The sequence below is a fragment of the Salmo salar genome, chromosome ssa03 (assembly GCF_905237065.1).
Source record: "Salmo salar chromosome ssa03, Ssal_v3.1, whole genome shotgun sequence".
Taxonomy (NCBI): domain Eukaryota; kingdom Metazoa; phylum Chordata; class Actinopteri; order Salmoniformes; family Salmonidae; genus Salmo; species Salmo salar.
This window is the reverse complement of record NC_059444.1, coordinates 23,658,138-23,677,740: the sequence shown is the minus strand read 5'-3', so window position 1 is coordinate 23,677,740 and position 19,603 is coordinate 23,658,138. Positions and strand designations below refer to the sequence as shown.

At 42.9% G+C, this 19,603-nt stretch overlaps 1 protein-coding gene across 11 annotated transcripts in view; it reads right to left on the bottom strand.

Moving 5' to 3' along the window:
- astn1 (astrotactin 1) overlaps nt 1–19,603 on the bottom strand; it is a 281,049-nt gene that overhangs the window by 137,085 nt on the left and 124,361 nt on the right. For all 11 annotated transcript variants that reach the window (XM_045714659.1, XM_014190633.2, XM_014190634.2 and 8 more), the window contains 3 exons: nt 17,606–17,772; nt 15,507–15,701; nt 8,774–8,901 (listed from right to left, as the gene is read on the bottom strand). In XM_045714659.1, the coding sequence (XP_045570615.1) occupies nt 8,774–8,901; nt 15,507–15,701; nt 17,606–17,772 (490 nt within the window). The remainder of the gene's footprint in view (nt 1–8,773; nt 8,902–15,506; nt 15,702–17,605; nt 17,773–19,603) is intronic.

Genomic DNA, 19,603 nt, shown 5'->3' with positions numbered 1-19,603 from the left:
TGAACACCAACAGAAGCCCCTGAAGGCATGACCTTCCTTTCCTGCGTCAAGTTAATAAAATATAGATTATGTGGCGTCTCAACGTTGACACTTTTAAAGGTAACCATCCTCTGGAGACACTGAGGACGTTACACCCCTGAGGGATGGCTAGAACAGATAATATGAAAATAATATAACTTCTCTTCAGTTGAGGGTGTACCAACAAACATATGACCTTGACAGCTACAACTTATCTCCTTATTGCTTAATTTTTATAGATCGATTTTCATTTTAATTAAAGCCTCTTAATGTTAGACTCGTGGAGGCTGAGTAATTAATTTGGGTGAATGTCATTCCAGATTAATGATCATAGCTATGTATTAATGAATCATGTGTGCTTTATTTGGTGCGGCTGGGATTGACTTGTAGGCTACATTTGTGCTTTATCTTTCTAAGATATAGGTCAAATACAGTAATGAGAGAATCATTCAGGAAAGTTACTCAGAACTGTACTGGATTCTTAGAATTTATAACAACAGAATATGAGCCTAACTAACAAAGTGTGTTACTCTGGTTTACCGCTGCATCTACTGTAATCAACCTTGTGTTATTGCATCAAGATGATCCCATCTGTCTGTGATTGATCAACTTTGTAAGATTTAATGTTTACTTATCAGTGGAAGCATGATAGAAATTGGCTTCCAGACATGAACGCAAGAGTCTAAGACACACTCAGTCACACACACATGCACAAACACACACCTCACCAAACACACTGAATCACAAAGAAAATAGGTAAGCCAGCAGCAAACCCTCCTCTGATGCTATCAGTTTAGCGGAGGAAGACAAATCTGGTCATGTCACGTCCTGGCCAGTATATAAGGTTAATTGTTTTGTAGTTTGGTCAGGGCGTGGCAGGGGGTATTTGTTTTATGTGGTTCGGGGTGGTGTGTTTGTGTAAAGGGTGTTTGATTTAGTAATTCCGGGTTTTGGTTTATGTTTAGTTAATTCTATGGTTAGTCTAGGTTGTGTGTTTCTATGTTTGGTTGATTGGGGTTGGGACTCTCAGTTGAAGGCAGGTGTTGTCTATCTGCCTTTGATTGAGAGTCCCATATATTAGGGTGTGTTTGTATGTGTGATTTGTGGGTGATTATTCTGTGTATAGCCTTGTGCCTTACCAGACTGTTTATTTGTCGAGTGTTCGTTTTTCGTGTTTTGTTATTTTGTATGTTCATTTTTGAGATTAATTAAAAATCAAGATGAGCATTCACGTACCTGCTGCGTTTTGGTCCACATTTTCTGATGACGATTTCGCATTATCGTCAGAAGACGAAGACAATTGTGACAGAATCACCCACCACCAAAGGACCAAGCAGCAGAGGAAGGAGCAGACGGAGTTCGAGTTGGACTGGCGGGAGAAGTGGACTTGGGAGGAAGTTCTGGACGGGGCCGGACCCTGGCATCAGGCTGGGGATTATCGACGCCCGCAGGGGGAAATTGAGGCAGCCAAGGCAGAGAGGCGGTGGTACGAGGCCAAGTACGCGCTGAAGGAGAAGCACGAGAGGCACCCCCAAGAAAATTTTTGGGGGGGGCACACGGGTAGTTTGGCTAGGCGTAAGAAGAGCCGGAAGCCAGCTACTCGTGGTTATATGGAGGAGCGTATGGGGTGGAGAGCGCTATGTTTCGCTGAGGAGCGCACTATCTCACCCATACGCACGCACAGTCCGGTGCGCGTTATTCCAGCCCCTCGCAGGTGCCGTGCTAGAGCGGGCATCCAGCCTGGTAGGAGGATGCCTGCGCAGCGCATCTGGTCGCCGGTACGCCTCCGAGGACCAGGCTACCCAACTCCCGCTCTACGCACGGCTACCATCAGGCCCCTGCACAGCCCAGTCTGCCCTGTACGAGCACCCCGCTCGTACAGGGCTACTAGTTCCATCCAGCCAAGGCGGGTTGTGCAGGAGGTAAGATCTAGACCGGCTGTGCGCCTCCATAGCCCTGGGTTTCCAGCTCCTGTCTCTCGTGCCTACCCGGAAGTGCGTCAACCCAGTCCAACTCGTCCTGTTCCCGCTCCCCGCACTAGCCTGGAGGTGCGTGTACATAATCTGGTAAGCCCAGTACCAGCACCACGCACCAGGCTACAAGTGCGTCAACCCAGCCTCGCCAGTCAACAGTCTTCATCAGAGCTGCCCGCCAGTCAACAGTCATCATCAGAGCTGCCCGCCAGTCAACAGTCATCATCAGAGCTGCCCGCCAGTCAACAGTCATCGTCAGAGCTGCCCGCCAGTCAACAGTCATCGTCAGAGCTGCCCGCCAGTCAACAGTCATTGTCAGAGCTGCCCGCCAGTCAACAGTCATTGTCAGAGCTGCCCGCCAGTCAACAGTCATCGTCAGAGCTGCCCGCCAGTCAACAGTCATCGTCAGAGCTGCCCGCCAGTCAACAGTCGTCAGAGCTGCCCGCCAGTCAACAGTCGTCAGAGCTGCCCGCCAGTCAACAGTCGCCAGAGAGGTCAGACTGCGCTGAACTGCCGGAGTGGCCAGACTGCGCTGAACTGCCGGAGTGGCCAGACTGCGCTGAACTGCCGGAGTGGCCAGACTGCGCTGAACTGCCGGAGTGGCCAGACTGCGCTGAACTGCCGGAGTGGCCAGACTGCGCTGAACTGCCGGAGTGGCCAGACTGCGCTGAACTGCCGGAGTGGCCAGACTGCCCTGAACTGCCGGAGTGGCCAGACTGCCCTGAACTGCCGGAGTGGCCAGACTGCCCTGAACTGCCGGAGTGGCCAGACTGCCCTGAACTGCCGGAGTGGCCAGACTGCCCTGAACTGCCGGAGTGGCCAGACTGCCCTGAACTGCCGGAGTGGCCCGAGTGGCCAGACTGCCCAGACTGTCCCGAATTGCCAGACTGCCCAAACTGTCCCGAATTGCCAGACTGCCCAGACTGTCCCGAATTGCCAGACTGCCCAGACTGTCCCGAATTGCCAGACTGCCCAGACTGTCCCGAATTGCCAGACTGCCCAGACTGTCCCGAATTGCCAGACTGCCCAGACTCTCCCGAGATGCCAGACTGGCCCGACTGCCCCCCGGCGATGCCAGACTGGCCCGACTGCCCCTCGGCGATGCCAGAGTGGCCCGACAGCCTGGAACGGCCGGAACCAGAGCCACCTCCAGAAATAGGTGGGTTGGGGAGGGGGGGTGTAGCACAGTGCCGTCGTTGACGGCAGCCACCCTCCCTTCCCTCCCTTTAGAAAAGGGGACTTTTTGTTGGTGTTGCTTGGGGTTATTTTTTGTTAAGGTGCTTCTGGGGTAGCACCTTTAAGGGGGGGTACTGTCACGTCCTGGCCAGTATATAAGGTTAATTGTTTTGTAGTTTGGTCAGGGCGTGGCAGGGGGTATTTGTTTTATGTGGTTCGGGGTGGTGTGTTTGTGTAAAGGGTGTTTGATTTAGTAATTCCGGGTTTTGGTTTATGTTTAGTTAATTCTATGGTTAGTCTAGGTTGTGTGTTTCTATGTTTGGTTGATTGGGGTTGGGACTCTCAGTTGAAGGCAGGTGTTGTCTATCTGCCTTTGATTGAGAGTCCCATATATTAGGGTGTGTTTGTATGTGTGATTTGTGGGTGATTATTCTGTGTATAGCCTTGTGCCTTACCAGACTGTTTATTTGTCGAGTGTTCGTTTTTCGTGTTTTGTTATTTTATATGTTCATTTTTGAGATTAATTAAAAATCAAGATGAGCATTCACGTACCTGCTGCGTTTTGGTCCACATTTTCTGATGACGATTTCGCATTATCGTCAGAAGACGAAGACAATTGTGACAGGTCAATAACAATTGATCTAAGCCATGCCATTTGTATGGCTCTGTGTGAAAACTGAATTCACCAGATTGTTATTGGAATATGAAAGCTATTTTCAGATGCTGGTTGAATCAGCATGCATTACAGCCGCTTCTTGGAGAGTTTAGAATAGTGTATATAAACACGTTTTTCTGGCTAGGGGGTCTACTAAATTAGATTGTGATGACCTGCCTGCACTGCAACTGGGAATGTCAACATTGATGCTATTCAAGCTTCTGAGAGATTGTTGATTGGATTTATTGGGTTATTACAAATCTGAACCTGTCACTTTTGCTTTTGCTTCAAGACTTGACTTCCGGAGATTGCCTGTGTGCAACTAATAACACAAAGGAGATAAAACTAAGTGCGTCAAAACTCCTGTGTCAGCCGTTTTTCCTAACTGGAAACTCCACTCCTTTGACGATCAATGGAATCTAATATAGTGCTAGAGCACACAAATGATTGACACTGTGGTCCTTTTCACCTGTGGTGTTTCCCATTTTGTTCTCTCTCTGAATTGACACTTCCACTATACTCATTCAGACGCTCATATACATTTAGACAATCTGAGCATTGAGAACATGGCAGCCACTTCCTTTGTGAGAGAGTTTCCTGAAGACAATCACTAAAAACCCAACTGCCCTCCGAGCCCCCCACAATAGGTACCACGACTGCTGGTCATTATTTTTGCTTAAAGAAGCTAAAAAGACTTCTCCCTTTCACCATCTTATGGGAAATCTGCTTAGTGGCAGTGAAAGCATACCTGCTTCCACCTTTCCAATTAAATTAAGATGTATTTGCCTTTCAAAGCCTCGCCTCCCTCTCTTCCCTATTGGAATCATTGATGGAGCCCTCTGGCCTATGATGAATGACTTCCAACCCAGAGATGAATAGGAAGATGAATGCATTGCTCTGCGAGGGTTGGAGAGGTAGTGCAAGGAGTGCTGACATAGTGACAAATACACTGACCATGGCACCAACCTGCCTAAATCAGCAAGGGAGGGTGGCAACTGCTCAACAGCACCAGCAGACACTTCCTCATAGTCTCTGTCCCTGTCCCATGGACTATTAGCTAAGTTAGCAATGAAATGCCAGTTGCAGTAAATTCACTGTTTCTGACATGATACAATCAAAGTGGAAGGATGCATATACCGGTAACACATTCAAGACTGTGTATGTTCAGTAAAATGCTGATTAAGGAGAATAGTCCTTGTAAGGATATACATTTCAGATCATTTGAAAGATCAATTCTTCTGTGTAGGATTTTCAGATAGTATAGCATAGGGGATTTTGTAAAACCTAAATTGTAAAACCTAAATAACATCTGCAATGAATCACTCAGACATTGGCATTTACAGTATGTATTCCCAGTGGGGAAAACTGGTTGAAATTACATCATTTACATAATTTCAACCAGTTTTGCCCACTGCGGTTTTCTTTATGACACTGGTGAGGCCAATCATGTTATTTTTCTCTTGACTACTCTGCATCTGACAATGTCATGTTTCAGAGCAGAGCGCAAAAGCCAGGAATCACTGTACCTGAAAGGACTTCAGTGCTACCACACCCTGCATGCATAAGAATGTATGCTACACTCTACAAATACAGGTGCAAGTTTGAACCAAATAAGATTCTTGAGAGCAAAGCCATAGGGGAACCATTTTAGGGTCTCTGAAGAACCATAAATGGGATGGTTCTTTGAAGAACCATATAAAAATCAAAAACCAGAAATGTCCAGGACCGGAATTGAATAGCCCTGCTGTAGAGTTTTAAGCCTTATTTGCATATTTCCCAGGGTGCCTTTAGAGTTAATTTTAGAGTTACCACTACCATGACTGTGCTTGCTAGTGACAGAGACATGGTTGTTGCATTTATTCATTTTCAGTCCTGTGGCCTTCACCAAGTGAGATCCTAAGTGAATATGTTGTCATTAATGTTATATTATTTAAGACAATAGAATGCATCATTCATAAGGCCTTCTTTTGAGGGCCTAGTTTTACCCAATACAGTAGCCTGAAACCCATATTTTACAGGACACATCAAGCCTGCAAGTCACATTATGCTGGCTTGCAAAGTGATGTGTAATTCCTATTGGATTCCAGCCAGAGTGGGAATATACAACATTTAGCATTTTTATTCACCAGCAACTTTCATTCAGAATGACTGCCATGGTTTTGTAGACTAAGATATGAGACTACCTTAAACTGTAACAACCATTTCAGGAACGGCTACAATAAGTCCAAGTAAGAGATTGGAATAGTTTTGAAATTGTAAGTTATTTATATTTGAGTAGCATAAGATGAATCTATCAATCATAGATATTGAAACAAACAATTAAAAAAATTCTACCTGCAATAAAGCATGCTGGGAAATATAATAATGATGGAGGTGGCTTTGGTTCAACACTAGGTTTTTTTTTTACCACTTAGTGTTAATTTAACTCTTTACTGTGTTAATTTAACTCTTGAATCAACACTGGATAACACTGGCCAATTTGATGTGTGCTATGAAAGGGACACATCTGCACGCTTCCATACGGTTCAATAACTTTTTAGAATTCAGAAGAACTGTTGATGTCACGTCAAGAACCCAACAAGAGTTCTCCAAGAGTTCTCCAAGGAACCTTAAGAGCTGAGGAAGGACCATTTAAGAACCTTCATTTTTTTTCTGTGTACTGTGTGAGATCAATTCTAATAGAACAGTAGCTATAGGACTATTACACAATGAGAACCTGCATCCCAAATGACACCCTATTCCCTACATAGTGCACTACTTTTGATCAGATCCTTATGGACCCTGGTCAAAAGTATTGCATTAAATAGGGAATAGGGTGCCATTTGAAACACAACCATTGGGCATGGTGAAGTGGTGATGGGATCCTTTGCTGTGGCTCTCCTCCAGCCCCACGGCATCACTTGGATAGAAAGGTTTATACTCCAGAGGGACAAGGCCCTGGGATGTGATGACAGCAGAAAATCCATTAAGATTATACTTTTTTGATATCCTCAGAAGTTTCCAATAAACATTACATTTTAACTGATGCCATTCTGTCTTTGTTGATTATCCATTACCTTAGAAATAACCTTGTAAATGTGGTTTGGAGTGAGATGTCCTGTAGTGTCTAAGCAACCTTCTTTGAGAGGTCATATAAACCATCCAAATCTGGACATAAGTATGGACATATCGGGCCAGTTGCATCTAAACATAGGTACCATTACCATAGGCATACATTTCATTTATTTTTTATTTTATTTAACTTTCATTTAACTAGGCAAGTCAGTAAAGAACAAATTCTTATTTACATTGATGGCCTACACCAGCCAAACCCGGACGACGCTGGGCCAATTGTGCACCGCCCTACGGGACTCCCAATCACAGCCGGTTGTGATACAGCTTGGAATCAAAACAGGGTGTCTGTAGTGACGCCTCTAGCACTGAAATGCAGTGCCTTAGACCGCTGCGCCACTCGGGAGCCATAAGACATATTACCAAAGGTACCATAACAATGCTGAATGGTTTCTCATTAAAGCATAACTATGTGTGGAGATTACAAGATTTCATCTCCACTGTGAGTTTCTTTGTAATATGAAAGAGTAAATTGTCCCAGTGCAAATTCGATAGTGCTTTAATGGAGAAGACAACCTTTATACTGTAATGACTACTGTATGACAGCGTTACAACATACTGTATGATAACAGCTTCACAGTTTTCACAGCATATATCTAGCTTTTTTTCTTTCTTCATTATCCAGATAAAACGAAGAAACTAGAAAGTAAAGATCTGAGTCTTTACATTTCCAGGAAATAGGACAGAAATAGATTTCTCTGAAGTTGAATAGGCCTAATCCAAATGTTAAATATCCTGTTAAGCTCCCTTTGCAGTAATGTACACAATGTTGTACCTGCCAACAACAGCAGCAAATGGGAGATGTGAATGGAATGATGAAAGATGCAGCACATTGAAGCCTGAGTCATTTGGTGGAGCAAGGATGGATCTTTTCCTCTGTTAATGAGGGTGGTTTACATTGAACCTCTGTATTCTGTCTAAATGGCACGGCTGGCACCATGTGCTGTGCTTGTAGTGTGGAGAAGCACCAGACAGAATTCAGATCTGAAGACTAATGAATTCTGACAGCAGTGGCACAATCCAAATCAGCCCCTTTCCTCATGAAAAATGATTTGGTTAATATCTTCTCCCATTTCCTTCCAGTTCATTATTTACTTGGATGACATGCTTGGTAGCTTGGCATACTCTGTGGATGTGGATTGTGCAGTAACTTCGAGAGAATTACGTTTGGATTCAATCACATGCATTTTAAAAAAGTTGTTGAAGGTGGATGTTGAAAGTGCATGTTTTATGAAAACACAAAAGAAGGTTATTTGACAATACAGGTGTCAGGAGGAAAACACGTTGATTGTATAGATTAAAATGAAAGACAAACAACATGTTTTTTTTAGATAACGTTTTCTACAAAACTTGGAAGAGCAACAAAATGTATGATTTTCTTTGTCAGCCATCAGCAATACCAGCGCTAGTGACTGAGGTCAGCATTGAAAGGGACAGACGTAACCACATTCTTAAAAAATTGCTGGTCATAACACCACAGAACAAACGCCACCATAGCAGCAATATTGCATGTTGGACAATAGTCAATTCAATTTAAACACACCCAAATAATGGGACTCATTGGCTCTGCTTAAGGCAAAATGTTAGCCTGACATGTTAGTCTTAAATTCTGAAATAATCTGGGATGTTTCTTCTTGGAAATTGAACCCATGGGTTTATTGCCTGTGTTTTCATGCTACTAGCCAATCAAATCAGCTGCACTCTGCTGCCTCTGACTTCCCCTCTAGAGGGTTTTCTCCACTTTAAGAAAAACTGATATTGCACAATTTACGAAGCTTCTTGGTATACGTTGAAATGACAAAATAAGGGACAAAATCTATAAATTCCAAATTGCTCCTACCTGTGAGATAGTCTGGGTCAGGGACTGGGTCTGACAGCTCTTCGTGGCATTGCACCTCGGTTGGAACTGATGCCACAACCATGCCATCTGGGAGCTGCTGCTCGATGCCTCGGGCAAAGTTCTTCTGCCTGGATTAAGTATGACAAAACAGCCTATTTAGAGCCCCACAATTACTCACCCATCCAACTAGGCCTCATGAGGGAGAGAGGGAATAAGGCAGAGAAGAGCCAGTGTCAATCATTAACAAACTGCAAAGCAGTATCTTCTGAAGTGAAGAGGAAACTCAGCAACTCTTGGAGGAGAGTGGTAGTTGATAAAAAGTTTTATTTATTGTTAAAACCAACACGTTTCAGCCAGAATCGTTCATAATTTTCTGGCAGATGGTTAAGAAAATCCACAGGAAATACTGTATGTGAGCATGCAGGGAGAATCAGAGACTTCTACATCAAACATGTCATTTTTCATAATGTTAAATGTCCTTTTATTCTGTGATTCTCCTCCAGTTCCTAACCTGATATGCTCATTTTGTTCATGTTTAAGGCTCCCCCTAAAGTCGATTGACGTACCAGTGCTTCACATGGTGACGACATTTTTAATATTGAATAGCTCCCGTGTGCTTATGCTAGAGACGTACTGTTTCTTGTAGTGGCTTCAGCTCAAAAACCTCTTTCCGCCGATATAAAGTTTCTGCCTATTCCATAACATGGGGCTTGTGAAAGCGCCATTTTTCTACACATGAGAGGATCCAGACAAGAAAACCGTCACGAAATCATCTGTAAAACCTGAACCCGTGTGAGCTACAAAATATTATGTCACCAATATGCATTTTTGGCACATTTTTCTAAAGAAAATGTTACCTGAAATGTATTTTTTACAACATATCAACAATTACCTCTATGCAAGTCTGAAGCATATATCTAAGGATAACCACACACAATTTGATGAATGTACTGTAGATGCTTCTAAAGCTGAGGAAAATGAGTTGGCGTGTTGGAAGAGTCTGACTTTGGGAAAATGGCACTCCAAGACAAGTACGCTGAATTTAGATTACCAAACACCAAACACCTATTTAGACATAATCACGATCTCTTCAAAGTAAGTTACTACAGTATAGTCCAGTTTGTTACATTCTCTATGAAATGGGATTTTAAATCATGTGTAATTATGGATGTATGTCCATTTTTAAGTCGTTAAAATTGATGACATTTTGATGACGATAGTATGAGAAACTAAGGAAAACATCAATTTTCATTTTTATGTTTACTTTTTGAAAATACTAATATGAATGGACCAAAATACCAACAAATCAAAAAATGTATAGCTACTCAGATGCAAAAATGTAATTTCAGCCTGTGGTGCCTGGCCTTAATCTTGCTCTCCCTGGTATACTCATCCCTGTCTCTGCTCACTGCATTCATTCATTACAATAGTGATAATATCCACTCCAAAGAGTCCATTTGAAAAGTTAGAAAAAGAGTGGATCTTAAAGGGCAAATGACTTTGAATTGAATATGAAAAAAACTGTACTGCCGCGAAAGCTTTCACTTTCTCGATAAAAGGACCAGCGGAGGTACCTGAAAGTTATATGGAAGCACTTTTTTCTTTATGCTCACTTTTCTGCATGCATTCATGTTTCTGGTAAGAGTCACTGATGAAGAAGATTTGAGCTTGAAAGGTGATCCTTAATCCAAAATCTCGATTTCTCCTCAAAAGCCGGAATCATGAATAACCACATGTATGGGGATACCAGTTACAAAGATTTTAGAACAGACAAATAATGAAACACAATCTGTACAATAATGATATAACTACAGAAGAAGAAAAAAGAATACCCCTCATGTAGCTGAGCAATGGCTCTGTACAGCACATCTACAGTATACATCTACTCATATTAAGTTGCGTTCTTTTGACTTGATGGTTAACAGCCACAGATGTAAACACAATAATAAACAGCATGATCTTTAAATACTCAAAACATACATTTCCAGAATTGGGTTGAAACAGGAAAGGGGTGGGATGCAGTTACAAACCCCTCCTATTATTCATCACTGAGTGAAAAATAACTGCTACTATGAAAGGAGCATTACGTCATTTCCACGTTCCAAACACACATGCCTGACTTGAAGCAACATTACTCATAGTCAATGATTGAGCATCACACTCCCATTACTTAATATATTATCAAGGCACAAGGCGAGACCCAAATGCAGACACAGGAGGCAGATGGTTGGAGTCTTACAATGTTTATTAATCCAAAGCGGTAAGCAAGAGAATGGTCGTGGACAGGCAAAAACCAGGAGGTACAAAGTGGCAGACAGGCTCGTGGTCAAGGCTGGCAGAATGGTCAGGCAGGCGGGTACAAAGTCCAGAAACAGGCAAGGGTCAAAACCAGGAGGACAAGAAAAAGGAGAATACAAAAAGCAGGAGGATGGGAAAAACGCTGGCACAGAGAGACTGGAAACACAGGGATAAATACACTGGGGGAAATAGGCGACACCTGGAGGGGGTGGAGACAGGTGAAACAGATCAGGGCGTGACATATATCTTACAACCACCTCTGAAATAGTCATTTATCCCTTCGAAGTCAATTACATAATGTTTCGGAACTGTAAACAGCAATAGTCCTATTGATACTTTATATCTATAAGCAGTGTCAAATATCCTTTAGCTTCCAGGGACTTAGAACTAGCAGGAACTGGATGTAACTGTAAAATGGCTGTGCATATTGTCACGACTCTTACCGAAGGTGGCTCCCCCTCCTGCTCGGGTGGCGCTTGGCGGTTGTCGTTACCGGCCTACTAGCTGCCACTGATTCCTTTTTGTTTTCCCCCCTTTTCGTTATTAGGTGCACCTGTTCTTAGTTGGGCTAATTAGCTGGCTTTATTAGCCAGCAGGGCCACCTGCTCTGTGTGCGTGATTATCTTTTCATTGTATGCTGTGCGTGATTACACGTGGTTTGTTGCACATTCTTCAGTGGTGCGTATGTTTTACGCAAGCTGTGTTTTGTCCCGTGTGTTTGGGGCACTTTGCTTTGTTGTGCGCTCTGTGCGCTGTTTGGGTTGGCTGTCGTTTTGTGTGGAAGCCTATTAAAGCCCATACACCGAATCGCTGTTCTCCTGCATTTGATTCCTCATCTACCAACACCCACGTCTTACACATATTAGCTAAAATCGTCCCCTTTGGGGGCATTTTCTGAAAATGAAACCTGACCCTCCATTGGAAACACTGAAATAATGCCATTACATGCCAATTCATTTGTATGGCCGTTCCATGGCCGGGGGTAAGGAAGAGGAACACATTGTTAACAGTCATTAAAAGCATGGAAATTAGACTCATACATATCAAATATGTTGCTTTAGGCATAGTATAACAATACTTATCTCCTAAGCAAAGAAAATGGAGAAAAGGGTATTTATAATGCACCTTGGGCCTAGAGGGTAAAATGGTTTGAATGTGCCATTGTGATTAATTTGTATTGTCAAGAAGAAGTTACGCCTGTATGAAATATGCCATTGTTAAACTGGCTTAAAGCCAATTTCATATTAACATAGTCAATTGCCAAACTGTATCACAAATTACAGTTCCTGTGATCTAAAAAAGGAAAACCAAGAGTTTAATTTAGTGAGTTTTCTTTGGACTTTGGAATCTAACAAAATAGTAATAACGGGATGAGGTGATGCCAAAAAACTATTTCAGTATTTTTTCAAGATCAGAGCCAACCAAAGTTAAAATCTTATTTAGATAATATGTACATCCTGTGCATATTATTATTCATTTGAAAGTCTAGGTCACTTTGAAAGAGTTCATGTCCATGTGCCTCTTCTTGAGTAATAGCTGGGAAATGAAAAATGTAACCTTTAACTGTTTCAGGCTTTCAGCCAACTTTATAATTTCAACTATGACATACCTCAGTGATATTTTTGACTTTTTGATTATGATATATACATTTTTTTGTATTCCCCCTGCTAATAACAGATGACAAGTGATGGAATGGGGCTGGGGTAAGAACTTTACAACGTCCAATAATTGAGGCAATGCCCTCCAGTGTTTAATATAATCAATCTAGCTCACACAGAAATTGTATATTTTAATTAAGCGAGTAGATAAAGGTGTTCCTCCTCTGAGGGGGTGAGAGGAGACACCCCACCAAGTAGTTAGGAAATGTGGTCTAAATCACAATCCCAAGCAGCCCTAATGAGAACAAAGGACACAAAAATATTCATTAAAACCTGCTCTAAGCATGTTGTGTGGAGTAATGAGAGAGAGAGAGAGAGAGAGAGAGAGAGAGAGAGAGAGAGAGAGAGAGGCCTTGGAGCCAAAGGGAGGAAATAATGAGAAGAGGTTGCCTTTTTAACTCACATTATTCTAATGTACTTCACTGCCTCCCTCAGAGACATTTAGATCTACCAGTGGGAAATCGCATCACTACTAAGTCTGTAGACATACAAAACAGCACCAGCCATCTCAGCTAAGATCCCATCTCTTCTCTCTCTCTATGCTCAAGAGAAAGAGAAGAAAAAATGTTTAATGGAATATCCCCTTATGTGCTCTTGTTATAAAACTCTGTGTCCCGGCCGGTCTTGGCCACATAAAAGCTCCGGCTAAGATTGTATGACACCTCTTATTTACCTCCAATCCTCCACAGAAAATTCTAACTTTTGAAATAATAATTACCAAGCCGACTCTGAAATTCAGCGGGAGCGATTCAGAAAATGACAACTACCTTTTTAAAAAACATGAAAAGTGTTTCAGAGGCTGGTGAGCATGAAAGCAGGGCCCACAGCTCTGTGTGGATAGAATCAGACGCAGCTCTGTGGCACAGCCTGGAGCCTGGCCATCCAGCAGACTCTGCTCCTGCTGAGTGGGTACAGGCTAGCCTCATCTTATTCCTGCAACACTGGCTGTGAAGAGCCAGTAGGCACCTTCTCACTCTGCTAGATGTGTCCTTTAATTTCCTTCCCTTTGTTGTTCCAGCCAGACTAAATAAAAAGGTAGGGGTGGGATGCCTCTTTTTCAAATGAATAAAAGATCAACAGTCATACTTGACTATGAGGAAATGTGCACATTTGGTATAGTTTGTGAAACGTTTTATGTACAGTAGAGTGTGGTAGAGGGGAGCTTGGGAGTTTGGAGAACCAAATTTCCGTTTCTATCCAGCAGCTATGTGTTGTTTCTGTACTTTTCAGGATTTTTTCAGGATAGTTGAAGTTTCCTTACTTTTTGCATGCTACGTTAATGATTAGACAGTGTTAAAATTGGACTTCCTTGCCTTTCATAAGTTTACTGTCAAAGAGTGAAACAGATGCTTTGTGACACTACAGAACCGTGGGGTGGAGCTTTGATGAAGCGCCAATGAAACTCCAAGCACCAGGCTGGTATGAAACAGAATAATCCACGTTTTTCTCTCCTTTTATTCCAGGATGTCTCTCACGGTGATTCTCTTCGTAAACCATGCACAAGTCACACAAGGGCTTATTCCTCTCCATAGGGTGTCAGTCAATGGACAACATTTTATTTCTGCCGCTAAATTGTATTTATCTGGATAATGTTAAGACTATACCTCAAGTTAAAATACATTTTTCTCATTTAAAATAATATAATTAAAATGTCACAAAATGAATTAATAAACCCCAGCATTTAATATCAGTAACATTAGCATTTGTTTTTATCATTGAGAGAATGTTTATTCATAATACTTTCTAAATTAAGTTTGAAGTTCTCTGCAATACTACATCATCAGCAGTAATCTCTACTTCCCAGTACTATTCCTCCTGTGTATAAAAGTTTTGACTATTTTCTTTAGTTTCCAATTAATTGTCACATCAGTATGGCATTCTTGTGAGACTTAATGAACCCAAGGTAGGCACCAGTGCAGCAGCGCAGCAGACCCTTTGTTCATTGCACATTCAAAGTTTCATCTGCTCCAATTACGTTCCATTACACCAAACTGGCTCCTGGTCACTTTTAATTCACTTCTTGCCATCTTGTATAATTAGGGTTTGCATTAACCATGGCTCCCCAAAGAGGCTTTCTCCAGCACCATGTCTGGCTGCACTCTGCACAGGAGCATTTTGTACTTTTCAAAGTCTGTCTGAAACCCTGGCTGTCTCTCCCGGTGCTTTCAAAATGAGATCAGAGCATTTGAGATTTAGCTACAGTACTTGATGATATTAACTTCCCCTTGTTCGCCTTCCTCGAGCATTCACGTGACATATTGTAAGTGGATGCACTGCCTCTGGCTGCAGGATCCATGTGCACCCAAATTGCATTTTCAGGACCGTAGATGATTTCCGTGACCTGACTTCCTGACTTCAGCGGAAAGGAAGCATCGTGAGTGGACGATGGTAATTAAGCAGCCCACAAAGCATGCTGCTACAGAACTCATATTCACAAAACAGAGCCTGCTGTGCATTTCTTTAGATATTAAAAGCAGATCTTTAGATCCTCATTCACAAGATACACTGTATTTAGATGTACATCATTTTGGTAATTTTCATTGTGGACAGAAGATGCCATACAGTACAGATTAATCTTCTGAGTGCATTAGTCTCTCACCTTGCTTTAGTATACTATACATCTCTGCCCATTGTATACATTCATTTAAATGTTTTATAAATAATTTTTTTCCTCTAGCTGAGGACCAATTAAACAACCATGGATCAACCATGAATCAACCATGAATCATTCCTATTTTATACACGAGCTATAACCCATGACACAACTCATACATTACCTGAAGGAAGCTTTGAGGATCTGCCCAGAGGTGATCTCCTTGGTGTGGTTGTTGTAACCATAGAAGAGATCCCCAAAAACGGTTTGGTTGGCTGGGATATCAGCTGTCTCCCCACAGTCCAGTCCCTCGGTACAGGCTTCAGACAGGGGCTGGCAGGAACGACCATCTTGACCTTTCTTGTAATCCTCAATACAACTACAACGACAGCCATAAAAAAAAGGGGAGCAGTGTGAGCTGATGTGCTCTTACATTATATTCAAATAGACTGTGTTTAATCTACATTATACACATAGCTTGTAATAAATATAGTCATATTCAGGATTTAGACCGAATTCTGTTTGCAATTCAAGTCAATACAGGGATAAAAATGAGGTCGTTTTTTGACTTATACTGGAAACCGATTTAATTGAATAGGTCCCTTTGGCTGTATTTATGCAGGCATCCCAATTCTGATCTTTTTCTCACTAATTGGTCTTTTGACCAATCACATCAGCTCTAAAAAATATGTGAAAAGATCTGATGTGATTGGTCAAAAGACCAGTTAGCAGAAAAAGTATCAGAATTGGGCTGCCTTAGTGACTGACTGAAGAGTACATGAAATTCCATCTTGACATTAGGTGAACATCACTATGGCTTCCTGTCAGGATTATTGACTTATTTTACTTGTGTTCATGGATTCACTATTTACTCAGAAGTGCACCACTTTATGCCTGAGTTCAAGGAGATCCACAAAATAGGCCCCCTCATGATTCTAGTGTGCCAATCAATTCTAGCTTTGTTGTATGGTGCTATTAATTAAATTCAGTGAACAAAAAACACCCCATTTCATTTTTCAAAAAGGGAATAATCCAAACAGTGAGTCCTCTCGACTCTTTCATATTTATGACACTTTGACATTCCAGTGTCTAGAGAGCTCTGTAAAATATATCAAAGGCAATGGGCCTGGGATTAAAGTGAAATACCCTTTCTTCATGATGACACTTCTTTCTACAGGAAAATGTCACTAAAGAGGGTTAGATATATTTTGTCCATAATGCAGTCCTAATCCACGACGCATTGAAACTGGTTCACTTTCCCTGTCATATTATCATGTTTCATATGACAGACAATTAAGCACGTTTGTCACCTACAGTCAGAAATACTTTTGTGTCAGGAGAAGACTTGACATTAAAAGAGAGGTCAAGAGATCTTTCTCTTTTAAGAAACAACCTCTCCAAGGCGAAGAGACAAATCACTCTGAGTGACTAACGCACTGCACAGCTGACATTTAAAAGACATACTGGTGCACTTCGCTTTCCTACTAAAACCATGTCATGACAATGACATCACCAGGAATCTATTGAAGTGAAAAACAAGGCAATACTAGTACTACACATTGTTAGGTTCTGATTATCAAAGTAAGAACTCGACGGACACTATGAAAGCTTGAACCAAGTTCATTCATCCCAGAGGATCGAACAGCTGAACCGACAAAAGACATTCACACAAGCACTGATATTTAACCCTTTCTCCTATGCAGAATCTCCTCCTACACATCTGAACAGCCAATGATGTTCAGAACCTTAGTGATATCTGTTCTTCCTCCTTTCTTCTGACCTGACCTCTGCCCCAAAGTGCTCACTCCTCCCCAACTCACGGCTGTCATGTTGACTCGTACCAGACGGTGTCTTTCCTCTTCCCATAGGATCCCTGATGGCTAACAATAATATATCCTGACATAACGTAAAGGTTATAAATGACCCTCTCTCCCTCAGTGAAAGGAATAAGTATATTTCATGATTTCATAAGTCAAGAAATCAGAACCCAACAACATTTTGGTAGAACTGACTAGGTATCCCCTTTCTAGGTATCCTCTTTCCCTTCCCTACTATCATGGTATTGTTAGAATTTCCTACACTGTAAACTGCTGTCCTCCTTTTTAAACACTTTAGGATATGACACTGTTATATCAGTTCAGTACCACAGAGACAGGGCCTGCATACCAAATAGCACTGTATTTGCAGCACAGTGCACTACTTTAGTGCACTAAAAAAGTAGTGCACTATGTAGAGAATAGGTTGCCATTTGAGATGCATACAAGATCAGTAGTGTTCTCTCACCCGCAGAACATCTGGATGTTGTAAAGGGTGGGGTCGTCCTCCAGGGGGGCGAGCTGCTGGAGGCACAGTTGTTCACAGCCTCCGTTAAAGCCGTCAGAGCAGTCGATGCCAATGTGGTGGTCGTAGCAGCCTGTGCCATCCTTCATGGGACTCAGTCCAGGAGGGCACTAGAAAGAATGGGAATAAAGGATACAGGATGTCACAGATCAACTAAAATACACTAGGGATGTGATCTGGTTCCATATTGGTCAAATGTAATCATTTTACAGATCTTTAGTTCACAGAGAAATAAGTAGAGATCAGACACATCCAGATCCCATGTGTGTGTACAAATTGTAGAAAAGTGGGTTAGCAAAATGAGAGAAAATCAAGGTAACGGCTTTGATTATATTTTCACAAACAACATTCGGTGAACTCTGTCACACCACAAAAGATGTGCTGCTAACAAAGATATATGAGGCATAAATTCACAGAGGCATCCAGAACTTCTACAACTCTACACCTGCTTCCAGAGTTACAAAGACTCCCCTATGCTTCTCAATGTCACGTCCTGACCATAGTGAGTGGTTATTTTCTATGGTAGAGTAGGTCAGGGCGTGACAGGGGGTGTTTGTTTTTGTATGTCTATGTTCAGTTTCTAGTTTTGCATTTCTATGTTGGTGTTGTTTGGCATGATCTCCAATTAGAGGCAGCAGGTTGTCGTTGTCTCTAATTGGAGGTCGTATTTAAGTTGATGTTTGTTTCACATGTGTTTGTGGGTGATTATTCATTGTGAGTGTATTTGATCCTCCTGCGTCATGGTTGTTGTTTTGTGTATATTTTGAAGTGTTTAATTGTTGCATTCGGTTTCACTGGTTAAATAAATATGTGGAACTACGAAAACGCTGCATCTTGGTCCGCTCCTTCTAACAGCTGTGACAGAATCACCCACCAAAGAAGGACCAAGCAGCGTGGTAAGGAGCAGCAGCAGTATCTGGAGGAATGGACTTGGGAGGAGATTTTGGCTGGTAAAGGACCCTGGAGGCAGGCTGGGGAGTATCGTCATCCGAGGGAGGAAATCAAAGCAGCGAAAGAGGAGCGACGATACTACGAGGCTCTATATGCACCGAAAGGCAAGGCTGAGAGGCAACCCCAAACATTTTTTAGGGGGGGGCACAAGGGGAGTTGGGCAGAGTCAGGATGGAATCCTGAGACAACTTCCCGTGCTTACTGTGGGGAGCAACTGATGGAGCAGACACCGTATTTTGCGGTGAAGCGCACTGTGTCGTCAGGGCGCATTCAAAGGCCGGTGCGAACTGTGCCCGCACCCCACAGTTATCGAGCGGAGTTGAGCATCCAGCCAGGGCGGGTTGTGCAGGCCGTGCACTCCAGACCTCCAGCGCGCCTCCAAGACCCAGTGTACCCTGTGCCTGCTCCGCACACTCTTCCTCCAGTGCGCCACCATAGCCCAGTACGTTCTGTTCCTGCTCCCCGCACTAGCCCGAAGGTGCGTGTTACTAGCCTGGCGCCTCCTATGCCAGTCCCACATAGCAGACCTCCAGTGTCCAAGGCCCAGTGTTCCCTGTGCCTGCTCCGCGCACTCTTCCTCCAGTACGCCTCCATAGCCCGGTAAGGCCTGTGCCTGCTTTGAGCACACGGTCCGCAGTGCGTCTCCCCAGTCTGGTGAGACCAGTTCCAGCGCCCCGTAGGAAGCCTCTAGTGATAGTCAATGGTCCGACGTCTCCAGCAATAATCCATGGCATGAAGCCTCCAGTGATGATCCATAGCCCGGAGCCTGTCGTGTTAATCCATGGCACGAAGCCTCCAGTGATGATCCATGGCCCGGAGCCTGTTGGGATGATCCATGGCACAAAGCCTCCAGTGATAATCCATGGCCCGGAGCCTCCAGTGATGATCCATGGCACAAAGCCTCCAGTGATAATCCATGGCCCGGAGCCTCCAGTGATGATCCATGGCACAAAGCCTCCAGTGATAATCCATGACGCGGAACCACTAGTG